The 19,655-nt window shown below is 34.9% G+C and overlaps 1 protein-coding gene across 5 annotated transcripts in view; it reads left to right on the top strand.

Annotated features, from left to right (window-relative positions):
* Window positions 1-19,655, top strand: part of Trpgamma (Transient receptor potential cation channel gamma) — a 1,754,629-nt gene that overhangs the window by 1,671,322 nt on the left and 63,652 nt on the right. For 3 of the 5 annotated variants that reach the window (XM_081752586.1, XM_081752587.1, XM_081752584.1), the window contains one exon: window positions 8,713-8,917. In XM_081752586.1, the coding sequence (XP_081608712.1) occupies window positions 8,713-8,917 (205 nt within the window). The remainder of the gene's footprint in view (window positions 1-8,712; window positions 8,918-19,655) is intronic. The other 2 variants (XM_081752588.1, XM_081752585.1) reach the window with 1 other exon arrangement.

The following is a 19,655-nucleotide window of genomic DNA, read 5'->3' as shown; positions in this document are numbered from 1 at the left end:
AGGCCAAAAAATATACAGAAAGTACGCCGGGGCGGAGCAGGCCAAATTTTCACACGGGCAAAGTGACTTTTTGGCGCCCTTCCCCTAGTAGTAGCCTATATTTTACATTTTATCATAGTGTTTTTAATAGTTTAAACCAGGAGCGTCATTTCAGATTTTGCTTTGGGGGGGGGGGGCAAGACCTCTTGATATAAGTAAAATTTCGCGTTTTTCACTGATTTACTACTATTCTAATGATAAAATCTATATACATCTCAAACTCAGGGGGGGCAAATGCCCCTCCCTGCCCTCCCTAAATGACGCCCCTGTTTTAAACCCATTTTCAAAAAGAAATCCATTACCTAGGAAAACTGCACAAAGAATATGGCCCGCTATAAACAATACCAACTCCACCCCCACTGGTCTAGTGGCTAGCACGCCTGCCCTCTGTGGTACCGGGTCCAATTCCCGGTGGATTACTGTTGAACGATAAAAGTGGTTCGGATTCCACTATAATTAGTATCCACATCTCCCTTGCCCATTAAGGCATAACCGTGGAACGCTAAACTCAAGCAAACAAACAAACAATACTTAATTCCCGGCACTCTTTATTCTACATGCCATCTCTCAATTTTTCGATACAGCCCCCTTAGTACTATGAAATTCTCTTCTTCCATAGTGAAATGTAAAAAGATCATATAATTGCCACTACTTTACAAGAATATAAACCAAAAACGTCAGTAGAAAGCACATTGTAAAATTTACTTTTTGAGGCTCGTTTTGGTGCCCCTCTTTCTCTGGCACCCCGGGCAGTCGCCCGGCCCTTAGTCCGCCCTTGAAAGTACGGACGCATAACTAAGGACTGCGGAGGAGAGGTTAACCTTCATGTTATGCCACTGGTTTGACGTGTTTGAAATGTTCAGTAAGTGATCGGTTAGTGAAATAATTTCGACGGTTGCTGATGTTTAAAGTTTAGCTAAGACAAAGCTACCTAACCAAATACATTTGATATCGCGATGTCACAATTTGATTTTTCCTCACATAAAAAAGATAAAAACAATAGTAATAAAAACCCTCACTCGTACTGGGCTCCTAACTAACTAACAACCTAATTCGTACAGACTAGTTGCTCTGACCAACTGAGTTTCGATTTCTTACGTGAGAGAAGTCTGTTATATTAAGAGGCATGCTTTTCATTATCAAAACTGTTCGAAGTAATACGAACATGGCTTAAGAACAGAGACGGAACTGAATTACCACTCGATTGACCTTGAGGGCAAATCACCAAAGCGTAGCTATAAACGTAAGTTCCAGCATGCATTTCTCTGGAGTTGTGTTCAGTATTCCTATCTGCCAGTCATGCTTGTTCGTAGGAGTAATATGTTACAAACCTAACCTTTCGATAGAGCACAATGACAGAGAATCAGAGGAAAGAAACTCTTGCCATTGTGAACGTGGGATACCACACTGTGCAATAAAACTGACGCGTATCCTTGAAGTGATATTTCATCGAAAATAACTCGTTTTCCTTTATATAGTCTATCCGAAGTTTTTGAGGGTTTCAAAATGAGGAAATGTTACTGACAAACAAGAACGCATTTATGGGTGGGCCTAGGGGGTCCGGACCCCCTCTGAAACCCCAACTTTTCTGTAAATTTAGCCTAATTTTGGGGATTATCTTTTAAAATTTTATTATAATTTATCCTAATATTGAAGTCGGACCCCTCCCGAAATAAATTACTGCATACGTGTCTCTGACAATTTTCAATATATTCGTTAAATAATAAAGTAAAATAACTAAATTAGGAGCAAAAAGCTTTAACACGGGCTAACTTTTGTCTACTGCCAATATTGCTAGAAGGGATATTAATAGCAAAAACTGCTAGTCAATGCTAAACCTTGGAACGTCATCCCGAACAACAAGTCTATTATTGAGAACTACATATGAAACATGTTATTAAAACTTATCCAGCTTTTATCTGGCATGAAATTATTATATACACCAAAATTCACTCTCCTAAAATGTGTATCTAAACAATGTACGAAGCAATGAAAATTTTTTATCGAAATATTTGGCAGGAAACTCTAACAGCCAGCCATTTTATTTAAATCGTAATAAACCCTGTAACCGTACGTTAACGTGAGGACAAAGCTTGGTCCATTGGTAAATTGTTCGAAGAATAAAAACTCAATGTTCGTAGGTTCGAATCTATCCAGTCACCACAACATTTTATTCTTATGTGTAACGATGAAATAAGAAAAAAATGTATAACCGTTAAGACAAAACTTCAACCAAGTCTGAAGAGAACAATACTAAAATAGTAACACAATGACGTCAACCAAAAATTATTTCATGCAGCGTTTGGACGAAATTACAGCTGTTAACAATTGCAGAAATAAAAACAGGCTGATAGCTGTAATGCAATCTAGACTTCTGAATGCATTTACTTCCTGAAAACTTCCGTCTCGTCATTGGTATGCCGTTAATCATTGTAAAACCTTTCAATTGGAAGTGAAATGACACAAACTAAAACAGTTTTAAATCAATAAATAATGTCTATGTGTAAAAGTAGGTGTCTTTTATCTGTAGTTCTGAGTTCCTTTTACTTTGAAGTGACAAATGAGAGAAGAAAGTATGGTGTTCGAAAAAAAAAATCAAATTTGAGATTTCAACGAATTTATACGTATTATAGCCCCTAACACCGAAAAAGTTATTTTTCGATACATGTCTATCTGTTCGTCCGTCCGTTCGCTACACTTTTCTGTGCACTCGCCTAGAGGCCATACCGTTCAACTTATCTGCACCAAATTTTAGTTTAAGATTTTCATAGTATTTCCTATAGTTTTTTTTATTTCCCTCCTACTCCCAAAACAAGGGTAGTTTCCTGTACGATGAAAATAGAAAAAAGATATTTTCTCATAACTGGCTCTAACGATCTTGTTTTCTTTCTTTTTTTATAAATCAATATTTAATTAGCAGCCCTATTTTGTGGTATAAGGCATTTATCTGAGAAAAATCTACAAGGGGTAGTTTATACTAAGGGGGTGAGTTTTTTCTCAGTGATTTTCTCAAAATGGACTCAAATGTTTTCGTTCATATTTCATAAATAAAGATTTCATTAATAACTTATCAATATGGCATAACTCGTTTGTCCTAAAAAAATGCGAGGGGTAGTTTATTCTTGGTGGAGTGTTGTCTGGGCGATTTTCTCAAAAACGACTCAAAAGAGTTTATTCATATTTCAAAAATAAATATTTCGTTAATAACCGAACAATATGGCAAAACTCGTTTGTCCTGAAAAAATATGCGAGGGGTAGTTTACTCTTGGGGGTGTTTTTCCTCCACGGTTTTCTCAAAAATGAGTCAAGCAATTTTGTTCGTACTCAGAAATAAATATTTCATTAAAAACCTAGTAATATGGAATAACTCGCTTACCCTGAAAGAATCCTCAAGAGATAGTTTATTCGGGGAGGTATTTTTCCCTCACGATTTTCTCAAAAATTACTCGGACAATTTTATTGATGATTCATAAATAAGTATTTCATTAATAACCCTATATTTTAATATAAGTCATTTCTATGAAAACAACGGATAGTTTATTTTTGGGGTCAAGGTTATTTCCCCGACAATTTTCTCGAACGACAGGCGATTTTGTTCAAATTTCGCAAATAAATATTTCATTAATAACCAAAAGTATATCTTAACTCATTGTTCGAAACAATTCACAAGAGGTAGGTTACTCTTCACGTGTTCTTTTTGAACGACTTTCCCAAAGTGACTCATTTGATTTTTTTCATATTTCATAAACAATGATTGCATTAATTGGTCTATTATATGTCTAATGAAAATGTGCTCAAAGTGTGAGTTAGTTTGGTAGTGTGGATTTTCTTCAATCGAAGTTTTTTATTCGATAATCTGACATTCGATGTATTTGAATAATACGATAATTTTATTCGTATTATCCAAATACACACTTCAGTAACAACTGCGGCCTAACACAGTTAAGAAATTGAATTGAAAAAGTTTAGTGCGGTGGCCCTGTAATTGAATATTTTTTGAGAAACTCCCTAGCTTTTTGTGGTAAACTTAGGCTTTTCTTTTTCGAGCGACAAAAGAGAGAAGAAAATATAGTGATTATGAAAATAATATCAAATTCAGATTTCAACGGATTTACATGTTTCATGGCGTCTACATACCGAAAATGTGACTTTTCGACACCCGTCCTTCCGGTCCGTCCGTTCGGCATACTTTTATATGCACTCGCCTAGAGGCCATACCGTTCAACTTATCTACACCAAATTTTAAACGTAGGGTTTACTTAGTATTCTTACAGGAGCTTTTCCATTTTTTCCTACCACCTAAAATAAGTGTGGTTTACAAACAGCCGAAAATCGAAAAACGCTATTTTCTCAAAAATGGTTTTAACAATTTTGTTTATTTTTCATTAATCAATATTTAATTAACAACCCTATATTGCAGTATCAGATATTTCTCTTAGAAAAATTTACAAGGGGTAGTTTATTCTTGGAGGTGACTTTTTCTCGACGATTTTCTCAGAAAAGACCCTGGCGAATTTTGTACACACTTCATAAATAACTATTTGACCTTACAACATGGTATAAGTCAATTGACCTGAAAAATATATGAGTAGTAGTTTATTCTTGGACTTGAATTTATTCTCAGTGAGTTTCTCAAACACGACCAGTTGGCAACCCTGTATCTCGACAACGAAGCTGAATTCGAAAACTGCAAGAGGACCATTTGTCTCCTTTTGATGTCACGAATCACCTCCCGAAGTTTGTGGACATCTTTCAGGTTCACCCTTAATGAAGCTTCTTTTCGAAAAGTTAACTATTAACTTTAGGCATTGTTTATCTTTTTTTAAATCACAAATGTTGTTATTAATTTTAAGGCAGAGAACTACTTCTGAGAGAATAGATCTTGAAAGATAATATTAAAACTTAGACTTTTGTTTTCGAGACATTCCAGACAAGACGAGACATTTTACAAGCTATCTCGTATCCAAAACATTTGCCTCGTATTATCTTGGATGTCACAAAGCGCGTCTTGTCTCTTTCTCGAGACATGTCTTATCTCGTGCGCATTCGTTAACACTTGGAAAGGATTATCTTTCTACTCAAAGCATTGTTTTTATAATGGTTTCATATTTATGATAATTGCTGTCCACATAAATTACAGTCCTTTCAGTTGAATTAATTATTATTATTATTATTATTGAAATTGCAATATCTAGTTTAACGTTGGTCGATTATGCACCTACGCTAAGGGAGAATGATGATGAATGAAATGGTGAAATGAAGAAAGTGGGAGGAAAATGGAAAATCTCAAGAAAACACATACCCATGCACACGGTATTTGTCCACCTCAAATTTCACTTGGCGCGAAGTGGAATCGAGCCACGGACCCCATGCACCAAAGGTGAATGCTCTATTATTATTATTATTATTATTATTATTATTATTATTATTATTATTATTAATAATAATAATAATAATAATAATAATAATAATAATAATAATAATAATAATAATAATTGTAGCGAGCTCAACGGGTTTCAACCGTTCGACTTAACCAACGTTTGGGTGCCTATTCGTTCGTCGGCTCCATGAGAACTTCTCATAAAAGACATTTCATTTTAATGAAACTAGTAAGTGCCTTCTTTTAGCTCTGCGAAGTAACTATTGCTTGGAATATGAATCTGCAAAACATACGAGGTAAAATTAACAAAATGGTGCAAGTTTCCACTTATATATACAAAACAATTTTGCAATATCAACTACGTGAATCTTGTCCCATAAAGAAGCCGAAACCCCTACACCGAAGAGCCCTCCGAGATTTGATCATTGTCCACACGGACTGAAATTGTCATTTGAAGCCAAGGCTTTAATATGAAGCCAATAATTTCTTTAAAATAGACGGAAAATTCGAAAGTTATAAACATGTTAATAATTTTGCCTTTTCTCATAAGGGGGCCGTATTAGCCTACACTGAAGAGCCCCACGAGATTTGATGATTGACCACTTGGACTGAAATTCTCATTTGAAACCATAACTTTTAATATGAAGCCAAAAATTAAACTTTTACATCAATTTAAACTGACTGTGTTCCGGTTCCCCCCACTATTGTTTAGTTTAGTTAAGTGGTAATTTGTGACAGCTTCACATCATCAAAAGAATGTTTTACTTCAACTCCCCTCCCCCAGGAGTTCGTGCTGGATCCACCACTGGAATCAATAGACACTCTTCCTATTCTTTTTGTCACCCTTGATTGTGTAGGGGCTCCCTCGTACAAATAAAGAAGCGGTAATATTACAATCAAGGGGCGCTATATATTAGGTATTTTTTTAGTTACCTACCCCTAACCGCACAGGGCCATCTTTCGTAGAATAAAAAAATATTACGTGATATTCCAATCATGAAAGGGGAGAGGATGCTGTAAATATATTTCTTATTCATTTTGTCTGTCCTGCTTATCAAAAATTACTTTCTGTTGGAAGGGTACTGAAATGAGAGGGGCAAAATAAAAAGTCGTACCCCCTCCTACATGGTTGCTCAAATAAGTACTAAAGAAATCATTTTAAACTAAGATATTTAAGATTTAAACTAGGAAACTAAGATATCCTTACATTATGTAAGGATGGCATATTCAGGATTATTATTATTATTATTATTATTATTATTATTATTATTATTATTATTATTATTATTATTATTATTATTATTATTTGAATGTTTTTGGAGCACCGAAATTTTGTGAGACGAACAGTGATATGTAGAGGTTTAAGATGGGTGGTCATAGAGGAGGAAAAACCAGGATTTTTCTCTGTCTGACTCTCTAACGTAAAGATTATGTGTTGAAGGTAAGAAGCATCATCATTCTACAATAGGTTGCTTTTACGTAGAATATCAATTACTTGAGTTCTCCTCCTTCGGTCTACTTACCTTATGTAGTAAATTCAAAACAATTTCAATTCAATACAAATACATTGTAAAACTTTTCCGTAATTAAACATCTAGGGAAAATTAAACATTTAATAGGGACATCTGTTATCAAAATATCCAAACACGTAGATAGAAGAGTATCTAGTGAGAAATATTGTGAAACTTTATAAAATTCTCCAAATTAGAATTAACATTTACTGGGAAACATTCGTTATGCGCCAGCGAGCATATGGTGAGCAGTGAGCACAGGGGAAATAATTACGAAACTGTTTGCAAACAAAATTAGGGACGCTAATGCAAGTGCGACAACGGCATTTTTTTCTTTTTTTGGTATCGTCATGAGTTTTACACATACGTTACAATTTAATTCTTTCCCACATAAAAAATAAATAAAATAACCGTAGTGTAGAGATAAAAATGACAACAGCACTTCCGTGGGATCGAACCCGCTACCTTCAGCATACAGACTCATTGCTTTAACTAACTGAGCTATTTGTTTTTTTACGTGAACTTAGCCTGTTCCGGTAAAGACGAAATTTCATTACGATCGTCATACCAATTCGTCCTTTTCCATAGATAATTTCCACTATTTGCTCTATCTTTATGTTAATACTTAGCATATATTCATATATTTGGAGTTTGCAGATAATGCATATAATAAGACATACTAGAAATATTCGTTAAAAGTTTAGTTTGTAGATTTAATCCACATTTCTCTCAATGACATAGATGTCGCTGCTTCGTGTTGAAATGCAGAATTCCCTCGTGTTCTTGAAAATTTCCCACTTTAGCAGAGTTGGTAATTCTCGAGATTTCTGTCGATTTAATGTTTTTTGCTTCTAATTTCTTTATTTTAAGCTAATATCTAACACAAATATTAAAAACGGGTTTGTTATTAACCTGTCCTGCTGGGGAAACCTTCCGAAATTTCGAACATATAAAGAAAACGGAGATATTTTCAAAAAACTTCAAAATAAAGAGACGCGTCATTTATTTTGCTCATGGTAGTACATTAAGAATGTCAATGGAAAATATTTTCAATATCTGCGGTGATTCGTGCTATATTTCGACGCACTACAGTAACTGTAAATCATTGTCATCTTGCTATATACAGTGTATTGCAAATTATGGCTGATCTTTTTCAGAAAATTATCTAGTGAAATATTCATATAAGTTTTATATACAGGGTGAACCTGAAAGACATGCTAAAAACTCCAGGAGATGATTCGTGACATCAATAGAAGACAAAAAGTCCTCGTGCATGTTGTCGATTTCTGCGTTGTGTACGAGTGACAGGGTACACTACATTGCGTACAAGTGGACGAGCCAACTTGGAATCGACAATCGAATCCTGACAATTGGAACGAAACAGAAAGATATACACAAACTGCGGGAAGTGATTCGTGACATCAAAACCAGTTAAATGTGGCTACGAACATCATCAAAATGGTACATTAGCCAGTTGTGCAGACAGAAATAGTTTGTGCACATCTTTCTGTTCCGTCTCAATTGCCAGGATTAGACTGTCGATGGTCAAGTTGGCGCCCTTGTCACTCGTATACGACATGAAACTCTATAACATGCAAGAGGGCTTTTTCCTTCTTTAGATGTCACGAATCACCTCCCGATGTTTGTGCACATCTTTCAGGTTCATCCTATATATATTTTTTAAACTGTAGTTTTGCATGTACTTAATAAAGTAAATTAACGTTAGAAAAGAGAACGTCTTAAAACTACTTAACAATATTTCTTTTAAATTATTTCTTGTAGTTTGTTTGAGACTACGCAAACACTCTTCTGGGCAGTATTTGGTTTAATAGATTTGGACAACTTTGAGTTAGCTGGCATCAAGAGTTTTACACGTTTCTGGGGAATGCTGATGTTTGGAACCTATTCTGTTATTAACATCGTGGTGCTCTTAAACTTACTCATCGCAATGATGAACCACTCGTATCAGCTGATTTCCGTAAGTTCTGTAAGTTACACCACATTCCAATTTTATTTTTCTCATTAAAGTGAACGATTTATTTTTTTTCTAAAAAAAAAAAAAAAAAAAAAGAAACAAAATCAAAATAATCTATGTGTCTGGAGATGACGTGTTGTTGAAGTCAAGACGAGTTGTGAACAAATTCTTTTACCTGCTGTCTTTATTTCTTCTCATCTCATCGTCTACGCATTATGCTCTTGCACTATCTCTGTACGTAAGTATTTAATTATTAATATTCTTCTTAAATCTTAAGTTTTAGACAAATTATATATATAAAAATGCATATTTTGTTTCATTTTTGGCCATTTTTTCCTTTTTATTGATGAATCAGACCATTTAAAATACTTTTTTTTTTTAGCAAACTTTAATATATAAAGCGTCTCTCTCTCTCTCTCTCTCTTTAGAAACGATTTAATTTTATGTGCAATGGCATACATGGTAGTTTTTACTAATTTTAATTCGGGTTTAAAACAGAAGTAAATTTACGTATAACGATTTACACAAAAGTACACTGGCATCACGAAAGGTCTTTATCTAACTCAATGATAATACAGTAGTACACCGTAATTTCATTGTTTAAAAGTACATCATATAGAACGTTGAGTTCGTATTATAAACAGGCCCGTAGCCAGCCCAAAAATATAGGGAGGGGGCGGCTGAAGTTAGGGGGGGCTCGATCCAACCATATGATAGTTCATCACCATATTATAGTTCTTTTGCAAGGCTACTGTAAAACTTTTAGGGGGCCAGCAAAAATTTAGGGGGGCCGCCCCCCTAGACCCCTCTGGATACGGGCCTGATTATATAAAACAAATATTGAAATTACGAGGAATGGTCGGAAAGTAAGGTTACAACGCCTTCAATGAAACGTTTATATATTATGTCATACAACCAACACAGCCAACAGAAAGTACATGCATTAGGTTATTTTCCGACATAGTCTACATATCGGTGGAAGCAGTTGTCGCATTGTGGGGTGAATTTGAAGATTCCCTCCTGGTAACTATTCTGCCCTTGCGTATTCAGACACGTTGTCACCGGGGCCGGATTAAGGGGAGGGCGTAGGGGGGCTATAGCCCCGGGTAGTGCTCTCAACAGGTCGGGTCGGGTCGGGTTGAAGACCGACCCGACCCGAACCGTGATCCGACATGATTGACCTGACCCGACAAGCCGACCCGAGTTGACCCGGTTGACCCGACCCGAGCTGACCCGATTGACCCGACCCGACAACTCTACCCGTTTGAGAGCACTAGCCCCGGGCCTCCAGATGGACACGAGCCTCCACTCTGATCAAAATCTCAACTGGCTATATATAAAAAAAAATCATGAAGATAAAATAAAATATGACCAAAAATAAGAAACACATAACCTTAACTTTCCTACTGCACTGTCAAAGAAATGTATTACGTGAAGTCAGCAGGAGCCACATATTTTTTTTCTAGCCTCGGGCCTCCAGACGGGTTAATCCAGCGCTGGTTGTCACGAAGTGTTTCACGTCTTTGAAGTACTGCAGAATATCGTGCACAATGTGACGAGCCGTAAGGTGATCCTCCTGCTGTTCTGAACCAGCTCCTTCATGCGAGCTGTGTTCAAATCTGTTGATACCATGCTGGGTCGGCCACCGCGCTTCTCGTCGCTGACGTTTTCTCTACCACCAGCTGGAAACTTTCAACGCCATTCTGCGACATGCTGACGAGACATTATCCCTTTAGGGATCCCATGGTACAATTTGTACCATACGGGTGTTTCATGGTACATTGCGTTATAACTCTCCTATTTGAGCTTTTTCGTCCAGTTATTTTTTTTCAAGTCCAGAGGCATTGTAGAAGACATTACGTATGGTTTCACACCTTCCTGCGTCGAGACATAGGAGGTGATGACGTCATAAGTCTAAAATTTATATTTTCGTGTAATACCTTTTGGGGGGGGGTATGTAAAGTATTTTTGGCGAGCTTATTTTTGCACGTAGAAGATTGAAATTTTGCACAAACATGCAGTCCACCGAGTAGTATTTACCAGATTTTTTTTTTCAGATTTCTGCTTTAAAACAGGGGGGGTCCAGAGGGTCAAAAAGTTGAAAAAAGGGATATTTTTATCCAAAAATCCCGTTTTTCCTCATTTTCCCGCCTCAAATACATGATGAAGACAAGTGAATGGTACCGTCTGAAAGGCAGTTCTATTCTGAAGAGAATGATGTGCGACACATAGCCCTAGGGTAATTAGGGAAGTGTCAGGGAATTTTTATCAAAATATACTTCTGTATAGGGGAATTTTGGACATTTTCGGTATTATTTTTGTAATGGCTTATTTTTGCACCTAGAAGATTGAAATTGTGCACAAACATTCAGTCCACCGAGTAGTATTTTCCAGATTTTTTGATCAGACTTCTGCGTTAAAACAGGGGGTACAGAGGGGCTAAACGTTGAAAAAGGGAAATTTTTACCAAAAAATCCCTTTCACGGGATTTTCCCGCCTTAGATACATGATGGGGGCAAGTACCGCCTGAAAGGCAGTTCTCTTCTGAAGAGAATGATGGGCGAAACAAGACCCTAGGGTAATTAGGGATGTCTCAGGGAATGTTTAAAAATTTCCCTCTGTATACGGGAATATGGGACATTGTCGGTATATTTTTTTGTTTGACGGGCTTACTTTCGCACCTGGAAAATTGGAATTGTGCATAAACATTCAGCCCACCGAGTAGTATTTACCAGATTTTTTTCAGATCTCTGCGTTAAAACAGGGGGGTCCAAGGGGGCTAAAAGTTGAAAAAAGGATATTTAGACCCAAAAAATCCCGTTTTTCCTCATTTTCCCGCCTTAGATACATGATGGAGACACGTGAGTCATACCGTCTGAAAGGCAGTTCTATTCTGAAGAGAATTATGGGCGAAACATGACCCTAGGGTAATTTGGGATGTCTCAGGAAATTTTTTACCTGAGATCATGGTGTTTTACGGTAATTTGGGGCATGGTGGGAATTCCTGATAAAATTTCTCCCGCCCTTGGTGTTCAAGATAGAAACTTGAAATTTGGCACAAACATTCAGTATACCAAGTACTATTTATCAGATTTTTTTAGATGGCTACGTTCACACAGGGCCGCTCCAGAGGGGCCCAAATTGCGAGAAAAAATTTTCCCTCCGAAATGTTCCCTTTGACATCATTTTCCCCGCTCCTGGTGTATGGTATGAGCATGCAAGTGATATCATTTGAAAGTCAGCTCCATTCTGAAGAGAATGAGGTATGAACGATGATCCTAGGATAAATAGTGACGATGCAATAGCTGCTTGACTGAAATTCTAAAAAATAGCCGAAAAACCCCGGATCTCTTAAGGGTTATAGTCTCTTCATAAACCTTCTACCATCTTCTGGTGAATTTTAGCCTCGGTTTTCGCCCACAGAAATCGAATAACTGAGCGGACTTCTTCGTGAGACCAGTTTTCCAAACGAGTCACCATTTGTGTTTACCTACAACTAGCGCCGCAGGTTGCGAGTAGCTGAAACTCTGCACAGTTGCCAACTCCATGTATTAAAATTACCGGACACTCCTCATTCCTCTATAACAGACGAAACTCCAGAAATATAGGGCCTTGTAACCTTAGTTTCTGATCCTCCTTTGTAGTATACAGGGTGTTCCAGGAGGAACGGGCAATATTTCGGGAAATGGTAGTGTGGGTCATTCTAAGCAAAAATAAATAAATAAATAAATAAATCATATGAACATAGTTCCTAATCTCAACGATTTGAGAGCTACATTTTGTGAACCATTTTTTACTTTATATTGCGTATTGCCCACCCTGTAGTTATTCTACAGAGATGCCACACAACTAATTTGAAAGATGATGGGATGACCTTTCCAACGATATGCAATATGTGGCATTGGTATCTTTGGAAGAGACGTTATTGAGGGATATTTGGAATCAGTGTTGCGATCCAATAACTTTAAATAACCTTAACTTTCTTAAATTTCCGTCAATCGCTTCCCTTCCAAAAACAATACTGCCACATGCTGCATACCGTTGGAAAGGTAATTCCATCAGCTTTCAAATTCGCTGCCTTACCTCTGTAAGATAGTTACAGGGTGAACAACACTCAACAAAGTCAAAAATGGTTCACAACCTGTAGCTCTCAAACCGTTGAGATTACGACCTATATTCATATGAACTGTTTTGCGTAGAATCATTCATACCATCATTTCCCAAAATATTCCCACCCTTAGCCTTGATGACAGCTTCCACTCTCGCAGGCATACTTTAAATCAGGTGCTGAAGGTTTCTTAGGGAATGGCAGCAGACCAGTCAACAGACGAGGTCGGCCATACGCTTTTGTGCTGTACGTGTCCCTTCACGTTTCCACTTCACTATCACATCAGACACAGTGGACCTAGGGATGTTTAGGAGTGTGGAAATCTCGCGTACAGACTTCTGATACAAGTGACACCCAATTACTTGACCACGTTCGAAGTCCGTGAGTTCCGCAGAGCGCCCCATTCTGCTTTCTCACGATGTCTAATGATTACTGAGGTCGCTGATAATGAGTACCTGGCAGTAGGTGGCGGCACAATCACCTAATATGAAAAACGTATGTTTTGGGGGTGTCCGGATACTTTGATCACATAGTATATATATAGGATGTTTCAAAAGAATCGTCTGATTTCAAACAATCTTAACTGAGCAAGATTTTATCCGTTTTAAATAGGGTGACCATAAAATTTTCAGCTGAAAACGGGACAGGTTCCGGCTTTTTTAAAAAAAATCATGAGAAATGAGAAACAGGTCAGTGCATTAATTAATTCCTGTTTACCTTAGCAACACCTAATATATTTATATTGAATATAACATATTATATATATATATATATATATATATATATATATATATATAAGCTATAAAATATAAACAGCATTTAACTTACAATATAATAGGATATGATGCTGCCTGCATTTGTTCCTTTGCCCTAGCTCGAATCCTTGATATTACAATGGGTGAGAAGTTTAACTCTTGAACTGAGCAGTACTACGAACAATAGATCATGTTTAATGTAGGGAATTTCAGGTCAATTCTCTTTCACGTCAATGTCAATGTCATCATCTTTCATGTCAATGTCTCTTTCACAAGGAGTAAAGATACTGGTTTCGTTATTTACTCCTTTCACTTGCATAAAACGGGACAAGTACTACGTTTTTCCATCTACTAACGGGACGGCCGGAACACACCCCTAAAAAGGGACTGTCCTGGTCAAAATGGGAAGTATGGTCGCCCTAATTTTAAACCAACAATCAAATGTCGGAAAATAGAAATTCTTAAAGTTAACGCAGTTGCCAACAGGTTGAAGTAGCGTACTTCCTTCACCAGTCAATTTGTTGTTTGTCAGAATAATGATTGCACAGCAATATTCATTTTGCGTTCTACACTTCGCGAAGTATGAGCCCATACAGCTGTTCTGCGTGAATTTTGTCAACCATACCTTTGGTGTTCAAGATCCTACCGTTCAGAGCATTAGGCGATAGTATAAACAATTCTAAGACACGGATTGTTTGTGTAAGGGCAGATCCAGTGGTAGTACCAGCGTGTCAGAAAAAAAAAATGTGGAATTTGGAACAAATTTGATTACTGTATGGACATATGCCGTGCATCCAGAGAAGGCCATATTGAGCACCTATGATTTGTTATGCATATAAACTTCATGATTAGCTTTGTAATATAAAATTAATCTGATCTGAACCGTCTGTATTCTATCCTATGAATGCTATTTGCATTCTAAATCGGATGACTCTGTTTGAAACATCCCATATAAATATATACAGGGTGATTTTTTAAAACTCATGTGTTTCACTTGAATCTAGAATTTCTAACTGAAATCCGATTTCCATGCGGTTTGTGGCAAATGATCAAGGAAGGATGAGAGATTTATGGAACAATGTTTACTTTTTTAAATTCATCCAGGGTAGTATTGATCACACCTCAAGGAAAACAGTAAATATTCTCCAGTATACCTTACAATTGGAATGAGGTTTTGGATTTTTGAAGCGGAATTGCAGAATACAAATTAAGTGTTAATGTGAATAAAAATTAAGTATTAGTTGTAACACCCATAAATCACACGTTGCACAGCTATAGCCAGTTTCTTGCTACAAATGACGGAGATATTTCTTGGGCGACCTAAGGAGTCGATAACTGACATCTTCCACAACAGCCGCCTGTGAGGTACGATGCTTCCCTGTCTCACTCAGAAGCGATCCTGTTTCTTCCAATTTATTCACTAGTGACCATTTGTTGCTGTCTGGGGCAGAACGTGGGACAAATTTGTTTTTAAATGCCCTTTGCGTAGCAGCAACAGATTCTGTTCTCCAAAAACTCATGTTGCTCCGAGTAGTACACTCTTCTCATTGTGTCCTGATCATACTCGTACAGAACTGTACATCACAATTCCCAATACAACGGCCCAGTTTCCTGTTTCTTATTGACCTTGGCGAGGTTGCCATCTGACGGAGAAAACTCAAATCTACACCGCACCTCATTCTAATTGTAAGGTGTACTGGAGAATATTTGGTGTTTATCTTGAGGCGTGACGGACATTACCACGGACGAATTTAAATCAGTAAACATAGTTCCTTCCTTGATCGTTTGCCACAAACCGCATGAAATTCGGACTTCAGTTAGAAATTCTAGACCTAGACCAAAATGAAATCCATAAGTTAAAAAAATCACCCTATATATATATATATATATATATATATATATATATATATACACCTAGGTATATATCACCCTGTGTGTGTGTGTGTGTGAACTAATTTTAGAATTTTCTATCTTTTCTATCTCTTAACTATTTTGGAGCCCTTTCAATTCAAAATCTGTCGCATGCTTTAACCTAGTTAACATAATGGCAAATCAAGACCAGATGTTTCTAGTAGTAAAAGCTATGAACCATCATCAGCGGCAACTCGATAATTGAGAAATATATGATCAACACATCGAATTCCATCATGGTTTATATCTAGGTTCCAAATCAAAGTTCACTATTTCTTAATTCAAATGACTTCCTAATTGCTTTAGAATGCTCTGCAAACGTCGAAAATTTAATATGTCAAAAGGTAAAAGATCCCGGGTCCACGCGCGCTAATATTTCGACTGCGTGGAAGCTCTCTTCTTCTCAAAGTTGCAGAAAAGTATATTTAAATATATTTATCTCTTTCTGATATATTGGCCTTTCATTCTGTATAAGATGTGCACTACTTTCGACTCTTCGTACAGGCTTTTCTACTATCAGGAAAGATCTACGAAACCAAATTTGAAATTGTCAACTTATTATCCACTAACATACAACTTTTGAAAATTATAATTATGATATTACGTGTATTCTTAAAAATACAAAAGCATCTATAAAATCAAAGTTGAAATTGTCAACTTGTATCCTATTATCGACCAACAAGTTTCGAAAATTGCTATTAATCATATTCTTGGTTGTATTCTTTAAAATATAAAAGCGTCTGTAAAATTGAAATTTGATTTATTTCCTCCAATACAACAAGCTTCGAAATTTGCAGTGATTTGTATTCTTGATTACTGTATTCCTAAACTTTAGAGCAACTGTAAAATTAAAGTGGAAATTACCTACTTATATCCAGTTAGCCACCAATACAATAAGTTTCGAAAGTTACAACTCCGTATGTTCTTGCTTACATCCATAAAAAGTAAAAATATCTATAAAAATTAAAGTTGAAATTGTCAACTTATAATCAAGTATATACCAACAAAACACATTTCGAAAGTTGCAACTATTTATATATACATAATTACATATTTAAGAAATAAATTTAGCATTTTAAAAGAGAAACAAACAATACTTTGAGTTAAAATAGTGAGTTTATTCAACCTTCGTAGCTTTTAAGTAAGTATTGTGGCATATATGTTACCATTAAAGCGCGAATTCTATTACTTTATGAGTGTTACTTAATGTGTACAGTATAACGAAGTTCTGTTACTTACTTAGGCTTTGGTTAGACATGTTGAGGGTAGGATAGGGTTTTTTAAAGTTTATGAAAGAAATTAAGTTTGTATTTAGTTCATGTTTCTTCACATTTTAATTAGATATTGGATCAAAAGATCCAATAAATTTCAATCAAAAGAATTTTGTAGGCCTTATATCTGCAGAACTACATATAGTGTAGCCAAACCCAAACTACCACTTGATGTGCTTATTCAGTACAAAATACGAAAACTCGATTTAGAGGCCGTTCAAAAATTTTGTCGCCCCTAATTCAATTGGATTAAAAGATCCAATATATTTCAACCAAAAATTTTCTTGTAGGCCTTATATCTGAAGAACTACATATAGTGTAACCAAACCCAAACTATCACTTACCTCAGTATGATGTCCTTATTCCGTAGAAAATACGAAAACTCTATTTAGGGGCCGTTCAAAAATTTTGTGGCCCCTAATCCAAAAACTAATTATTGGCCAAGATCGCAATTTTTTGATCCATTTTCCTAAAATTCTTGTTTTATGTGATAAATTTAAATGCACGCTTTAACGGTAACATGTAATTACTAGATAAGATGTAAATTAATATATGTTAAATAACGTTTCTCATTATGTTTATAAGAAGTGGAAGTATTCGTTATAGCAAAATTTTGTAATTAATTAAATTACATTCACTTGGAAAGATGTGAGTGTTAAACTATGCAGCGGTCTGGTCCATCAATAAACTTATTATATTTCATTTTCTTTGGATTAGAAAGTAATATGCATGTGCTTGAGGTAGTTTGAATTTAATGTAGTTTGAACATATTTAATAAAAAACATTCTAAACAACAGAATGTAAATTATAACACTTGAAAAATGCATGATTCTAAAATGTTTAACTAAAAAGCACTGAAATTTTTAGCTACACTTCAATTATTATAGTTCGTAATAATAATTACAAAAATAGTATTTTTACTCTTTTTGCACTTTTAACACAAGCTCACATATTTGTTTTCACTAGTTTATACTTTCTTAGGTAGCAAATCAACGTAGTTAATGTTGCATTTTGTAACGTAATATAATTTGTGCATACACTTAGAATATATGCATACATTTAGTTCTTATAGTAAATTGTGAACGTTATTCAACTTTAAGAGTACTTAATAGATTATTTAATGTATATATTTTAAGTTTTAAAGGATCATTATTATATTATTTCATAACGAAGGAAAACTTATTGATAGACAAAAGGATTTTTAAAAATAGATAAACATCCATGCTAATGTACAATTTGATATACTTAACAAAATGTGTAGATTATCAATTTGACGTGTACATTCTTACTCATTTTGCTAATTTAATCATAAAATTAAAGATGGTGTCCATAAAATGGAATCTAATAATAATAAATGTAGTGAGACCTCTGGAAATTACATATTTTTAACATAATTATAGCTGATAATGAATAATGTAATTAAATATAGAATATTTTAAGAGATGTTATAAAAGAAACTTAACACCATAACCCTACCACATAAGTATCTTTCTAACAATCACGATGTTGAACAAAATTTCCTATAGTAAACCAATTTAATCATGTCTTATGACTGCTGCTGAACTCAGAAACTATTCCATGGATGGCATAGATAAAGATAATACATTTTAAAACAGTTTCGTGACATTTCATAACTATGAATTTAAATTTATTATGAGATTAATGCTATTAACAGTTTCTTTGTCTTACAAACGCACATGGTAAAGATCTTATCCCAAAACAAAAAATTGTCTAAGTACGTAAATTTTCTTTTCTAAGTACGTATCTTTTATTTTCCATAACACTGTTACAAAAATCTTTGACTTCAATGTCAATATTCGTGAATCCTATAATGCACAGAACAATTTGATTGATCTATTGTGAAATCGAATTTGAGTTTATAAGTACTTACTTTGACAGTACTTACAAATAACCAACATCAAAATATTACGAGTAATTTAACTCTTATTTGAATTCAAGTCAGTTTTATTTTTTTAAAAAAATAACCCATTAAATTTTTCTTTTGTAGTAAATCTCGAAATTCTATTATATTTTTCCACAAAACTCAATAACATTTTAGATTAGCTCTTTAAAAAAGTATCAAACAAAATCGTATCTTTTATTTATTAAGTTTATATTTCTAATGAACTGCACAAATTATGAAATTAATTGTGCAATTTGTTCTGTGTTTTTACAACTCAAGTAGGAAACTTGTTAATATTTAAGTTTTCATACTCACATTATTAATAACGTTATATAAATTTAAGAAAAATGTAATTTTTGATTTATAATTATAATTCAAAAGAGGAATAATAATATGCAACAATGAAAAAAACTAGAAATTGTGAAATACATTTTACAAATAATATATTTTCGATATATAAAGTATAAATTTATTTAGAAGTTTTCAACAAGAAATATTTTATGCGAAAAAAACTGAAGAATATATTTTATGAGAGCCCTTCTTTTTGTGTTATTAGAAATCCTGAATAATACTTGAATACATAGCAATACGAAAAATCTTTTTTATATGTAACTACCAGTTAAATACTCATTCAGGATTACAGTATTTAAGTGTTTTACCATAGTACTGCTACCATTAATATAAAATTTTGAGGTAAAGAAAATTGTCAAAAGCAAAAGTAAAAACAAAATATATATTTGTCATCACAGAACTATAATGTTACTGCTAATATCAAAAGAATGTGTACGGCATAACTTTTGTA

Source organism: Thermobia domestica, chromosome 3 (assembly GCF_964235325.1).
Source record: "Thermobia domestica chromosome 3, izTheDome1.hap1.1, whole genome shotgun sequence".
Taxonomy (NCBI): domain Eukaryota; kingdom Metazoa; phylum Arthropoda; class Insecta; order Zygentoma; family Lepismatidae; genus Thermobia; species Thermobia domestica.
Note: the sequence above shows the minus strand (reverse complement) of the source record. Positions and strands in the feature narration are given on the sequence as shown.